This window comes from Prenolepis imparis, unplaced genomic scaffold, assembly GCF_030444845.1.
Source record: "Prenolepis imparis isolate NDT839.2.m4 unplaced genomic scaffold, iyPreImpa1.0 SCAF_11, whole genome shotgun sequence".
Lineage (NCBI taxonomy): Eukaryota > Metazoa > Arthropoda > Insecta > Hymenoptera > Formicidae > Prenolepis > Prenolepis imparis.
The window spans coordinates 16,769,169-16,775,467 of record NW_028141169.1 but is presented as its reverse complement, the minus strand read 5'-3'; the positions used below and the strand labels follow the sequence as shown (position 1 = coordinate 16,775,467).

Genomic DNA, 6,299 nt, shown 5'->3' with positions numbered 1-6,299 from the left:
AGGATTTATTAAGACAATAAACGAGGACACCCTAACAATTAAAGTCATCCTAGGAGATTGGGGACGACTCGTACAGCGACGCATGTGCGACGTATTCATACTCGAGGACAGATTCAAAGAACTGACTTGGCAAGCGCTTCTCTGTGGATTAGCACACACAGAACCCGTCGAAGAAACCAAAACATGGCCAATACTAACTCGAAAAATATGTCAGACAATGCTCGAAGGCAATAAAGGATGGATAAACATAATTAACCCCCCACGGGATGGAGCGGCCTTCGTAAAATTAGAAATTCAATCAAGAAACAACATCTTTCCCAATTCTATATACAACGTCAGGGACACACTGATTCAAATGGGACTCGCAAAAATCAGCGCTCAAGTCGATGCTAATGTTAATCCATCCATATAAATAAATATATACATCCTATAAAATTACAACATAATATAATCCACTCTTACTATCAATTATATATTTAAGACCATAAGGCATACCGCCGTATAAATGAAAACATATATATATATATACACATATATATATATATATTCATTCGTAATCTTAAGTTAAACTATTGTATTTTCTTTATAACCTCTATATTATTCATATGTTATATTTCGTTAAATACCTTCTCTTTATATATATATATATACAAAAAAATTTTTTATATAGTCTCAAATACATAAAATATTGTCGTTTTATCTCTAGATTAAAATAAGTTATATTATGTTAAAAATAATATCATGTAATTTCAGTAGTAAAAGGAGAAAAGGAATTTACTATATATATATATATATCTATAACCAACACGTATACACCAATATTTTAGTTTAATATTCTTCGTAATCGTAAAGGTGGAATCATTTTCCATTCTATAGAAAAACTACCTGATCGCCAGTTCCAGTATAACAATGCCAATATATCATCAACTCCAATGGACTCCTGAAATAACAGAAGAAATACAGCAAAGACCCATCGACGGCGTGAGACCACAAGATCACCCTGAAACTTATTTAAAATTGATGGAAATCCGATGTGTCATACAAGCACGGGGGAACATCTATCAAAATACTGAAGACTATTCTAAAATCTGCCAAGAATGTTATAATAAAATACCAACCAAGGAGGAATATATGACACTACCACCCCACAATCTAGTCCATAAGGACTCAGCAGACAACCAAACAAACTGCACTAAGTGCGAAATAATAATCGTACTAATAAAACCTGCAGAAGAATGTATCGAATGTATATAAGAATTTCTATACGTCAACTACGAACACCTGGAAGACGGATGGGGCCAAACTGTGTTTCCCAGAAGGAAAGAAGAACGGTAAAAGGAAAAAGAGGGAAACAACCATAAATCACTGACAACGATCAGGCAATAAACCGCGTGTCATTTCAAAAATATTTCACACCTCTTACTTATCGATATGGACAAATAAAGGGGATTCCACGCGCACGAAACGCGTCCTTACCAGTAATAATAAAAAAAAAAAAAAAAAAAAAAAAATGTAAGAAAAGAACGAAAGAATAAGGAAGGAGTTTTGGTGGTCGCCTTTTTCTTCAAAAAAAAGAGATATATGTTAACTAAAGGAAGCACAATTAACCAACGGGTTAAATGTGATTCTTTCTACCGATATTCACAAATCGGAGCAAGAAAAGAATCGAAAATTTTTATTTCTCTTTTGCAAATGTTGTGTTACATCCCCAACATTTGTCTAAGACGGGGGGTATTACGTCCTGTGGACTGCACGATTCTTTTCTCTTCCTCGATTTACGCAGATTCGCGTTCCGCGAACATATTAATTATAAGACCGAAATTAGTTATAAGAATTAAACGGAGAAAGACAGTGATTGTGAAACAACTCGACCGATGAGATTACGAAACCTACACTTTGATCAATAAGTCATAGGTAATGTTGAAATATCACGATCGACACACGCTATCAGCGGACCAAAGATCAGAATTAGAAAAAAACACTTCATACAAGAGAGCAATACGTTGCGCAAAAGGGATTAAAACACCGAACGTATGACTATGAGTCACAAGAAAAGAAGACGCCCTTTGCCCTATAAGAAAGAATAGTATAAAAACAGCGAATCTTCCAAGAACGCTCTCATTAATTCCGGCTGCATCTTGGCACTGGCGCACCGTGTAATACACACTCACTGTGACCATCAAACTCAACCAGTTAGCAACCAGCCAGCATCCTACTCATTCGGCAATTCGAGAGAACCCAGCCATTCGGAGAGTCGACTGAACTGTCATCGCAGACCAGCCACTTGTGCAGATCAAGTAGTGAGTACACTTATCCACATCGCGTAAAAATAATTAAATCCGCCAACGCGACTTAAATAACCACTATTCTCAGTGGAAATCGCTGCCCGCCAAGCGGTCAAACGCGCCCTCCGGTAGAAACACGACACACACACACACACACACACTCATATATAATTGTTTATATATGTCCACAAATTCAAATGTCTAATTCTCCGAATATTATTAAGATTTTATTTTTTTTTTAATAAATAATAATTATTTACATTACGCGAATTTAAAGTTTTATTTAAACCCCTGTGTTCCTTCCTATATCCCCCGAGATCGCACAAGGTCCTATCCCGCGTAAAAGGGATTTAATTCCCTTACCGAAAAGGACCGACGAACGGACCCCTGAGATAAGCCAGGTAAAAGCGACTATCCAGTCGTTGACCTGCAAAAGGGCCAGACAGTCCGTTCGACCCGAAATCACACAGACTTCGGGAAAAACATTGTTACGACCTCCTTGCGGCCTATCCTTCCCACAGGTCAGGACGTAACACCTCGAAAGAAGTAGTCAAACATTTGTCTATTCTTTTTCAAAACCTAACGTGTCCAATAAAATTAATTTCAGACAGAGGGACAGCGTTTACCTCCCGGGAGTTCAATAGCTTTGTAAAAGATTATAAAATCATGCATCACCAAGTGGCGGTAGCAGCACCTTGGGCCAATGGACTCGTCGAGCGCGTCAATAGATTTGTTAAATCTTCTCTTAAGAAAGTACTCGAAGATCAATCCAGTTGGGACAAACATTTACTTACCTTACAGTACGTTATAAATAATACGTATCACGTTTCTTTAAAAGCTTCGCCAGCTAAAATCTTATTTGGTTTGGATCAACGTACTCATTCTGATTCCGATTTGGTTAAAGCATTAAATAATATGACTAAAACTGAACTCGATTTTAAAGGCAATCGAAATACTTGCCGCGACTTGGCTATCGAGTCTATTCACAAAATAAAAAATTATAATAAATTGTACTACGACGAGAAGCACAAAAAACCCTCCCAGTACAAAGAAGGAGATTATATTTTAATAAGGGACTCGTTAGTTAAACCAGGGGAAAATAAAAAACTCAAGCCTAATTATAAAGGCCCGTATATAGTGTCTAAAGTTTTAAACAAAAATAGATACGTGGTGCAAGATATACCAGGGTTTAATATTACGGCCAAACCGTACAACTCGGTATTATCTCCAGACCGCATGAAACCCTGGGTTAAGCCCATTAACGTTGTATTACAATGTACATAGTTTTGTATTATATTATTAATAAGTTTACATTTGTACCTCGTTAATTTTAAGAACCTTAGTATTAAGACTGGATATATATATACACATATATATTGTACCTGGAAATGGCTGTAATTAACTCTATTTTAATTTTAGGAATTCTGTGCCAATTAGATAGTCAATCAGTTAAGTTGATTCCTTGATTTAGCACTCCTAACTCTGCGCTTTCAAGTTATAGTTCCTCTCGAAAAGTTTAGCAGCTATTTTTATTATGATACTTAAATTCCTAGGTCGCACTGTTTTTCTTTTATTAATATTATATTTTGTACTCTTACATTTTATTTTTAGTTTGATCTCAAACGAACAGCTCATTTTACGTTAACAGGAAATACTCTGCGTTAATCACTCTTGTTTTATATTCATTTTGCATTCAATATAGTCTATTAAGAGAAATTATATTGCGTTAAATATTGGTTGTACTCGGAAAACATTCGAGACGAATGTGTATGCCAGGCTGGCCGAGGCTGTAAGGCCAGGCCTTGGTCAGCGAATGTAGATGGCGCCCGGGTAGGGGGCGCGACGCCATTGTAAGGCGGCCATGTGGCGCGGGGGCACGAGCAGTCGTTGCCGAGGCAAGAGGCAATAAACATCTACCGAGCTAACCTCGAGTTTTTATTCCTACGCTACACGTTTTCCACGCCTTCCCTCCCATCCTGGAACTGGGATTCCTATATCGGTTAACCTATTCCCGAAAGACCATCCCTTACATATGTGTGTTGCACAGCATGTATTATTTCTAGTGAAGATTTTACTGCAAATAGAAAAAATTGATTAATTAAATAATTATGAAACTTATGTAACAAAATGTTTATAATTACATATAAATTATGAAAATATAACAACAATACTCATCTTTAATTAAATATGTCTTGCATATACATCCACTTGTCTCACGTTGCTAAAATACTCGCGTGGATTAGATAAGATTGCTTATCCAATGTCATATCGTAAGAAAGGGCAATATACCGTAAACTTTTCCAAAAGTTTGATACTAAGAACACACAAAATATAATGTAAAAAGGACGAACGCGAGGTTAGGATAACACACAAAATATAATGTAACAAGGACGAACGCGAGGTTAGGATATATGTCATATCTGGAGTAAACATTCTAGATTCTAGATGAACGCTCTGTTACAATATTTCTATTATTTAAATAACGAATTATTTATATAAAAATGAAAAAAATTATAAATTATTTAAATAAGAATATTCTTACATAACGTTCTTCTGTGCCTACTCCAGATAGAACTCTACTGCAGGTATGACAGATATCCTAACCTCGCGTTTGTCCTTGATTTAACATCATATTTTGTATTTTTAGTATCATGCATTTGAAAGTTTACGGGATATTGCTCCTTCTCTTATGATATAACGATGGATAAACAATTTTTGCTGAAATACGCGAATATTATAACAACTTGAGACAAGTGAATGTGTAAAACTTATTTAATTAAGAGTGAGTATTATTGTTATAATTTTTTTGATTTTATAAATAACAATAAAGATTTTGTTACACATGTTTCATAATTATTTAATTAATCAATCTTTTTTTATTTGCAGTGAAATCTTCGCTAGAAATAATGCATGCTGTGCAACACACATACAAATACTAGGATAATTTGCATTTTATTTTCTTATTGTGTGTGAAACCTAAACAAATCCTGAATTATTATGATGATAATTATACGGGTAAGATGCAGTTGACACAAAAGATATCTTCTCATCACGCTGCTTATTAATCTTGTATCATGTTTATTTTCATTTCAGCATAAGACGGTGATAGATTTATAATAATCCGCATACCACAGATCCAAGATACACCGAGTGTCAAGATGGAATCCATTACAAAGCATGAGAATCTTTTAAGCGAGAACTAATATTGAAGTCTCCGCTAATAGAATCTTATGATTTATAACGGAATAATCAAAGCCCATTCATTTATTTGCAGAAATTCTGGAAATATTCATTATTTCATATTATTGACGTTAGAAGATTTAAAGACATCTTGTGCTGCTATTAAGTGAATAGAGGAGGAAAGATGCTGCTTAACATATACTTAGAGGCAGCATATTGTATTATATATGTATATTACATGTATCTCTTATGTACATATAAAAATCTGTTAATACTTTATTTTTAATCATTTATTTTAAATTTACATTTGTATTAGACAGTGTATTTATACATATAATTTTATGGAGAAATGAATCTCTATTGCTATGATAATTATATTTATAATAATTATACTTAAGAATTGACATGTATGTATGTACCATCTCACTAATGCATATCCTGAAATATGGTATTAGAATAATTAAATCTTTATAATTGCATATCAATTGTTATAGCCCGAACTATAACCAGTAATTATTAGGAATAAGAATATTATAAAACATTTTTACTTATAAACGAGCGCTCTAGTCAAGCGCTCGTCGAACGAAAACGCTAACGCAGCGAAACACGCACGAAGCACGGAAATCGCGAGCTGCAAGCGAAGGCCAGGGACTTCGACCTGCTTCGCTTGCATTTAGACCAAAAACGCGTGAATATTATTAACCAATCGGGGACTTGTTTCTAAGGGCCTCGCCCGTTGAAAATCAAAGAACAAAAGAAGATATAAGACGGAGAGCCCGCCCGCGAAGGCAGTCTCAAATAAAACTCCTAAACATCAAGACGGAGTCGCTAATA

General features: G+C 35.0%; 1 protein-coding gene across 1 annotated transcript; it reads left to right on the top strand.

Moving 5' to 3' along the window:
• Nucleotides 1–2,951: 2,951 nt before the first annotated feature.
• LOC145943270 (uncharacterized) lies at nucleotides 2,952–3,569 on the top strand. Its single transcript, XM_083050737.1, has one exon. The coding sequence runs from the start codon at nucleotides 2,952–2,954 to the stop codon at nucleotides 3,567–3,569; it is 618 nt and encodes a 205-aa protein (XP_082906863.1).
• Nucleotides 3,570–6,299: the final 2,730 nt, after the last annotated feature.

Bases quoted from the DNA above. Each gene is read 5' to 3' on its own strand.
- LOC145943270 (XM_083050737.1), top strand. From the start codon at position 2,952: ATGCATCACCAAGTGGCGGTAGCAGCACCTTGGGCCAATGGACTCGTC.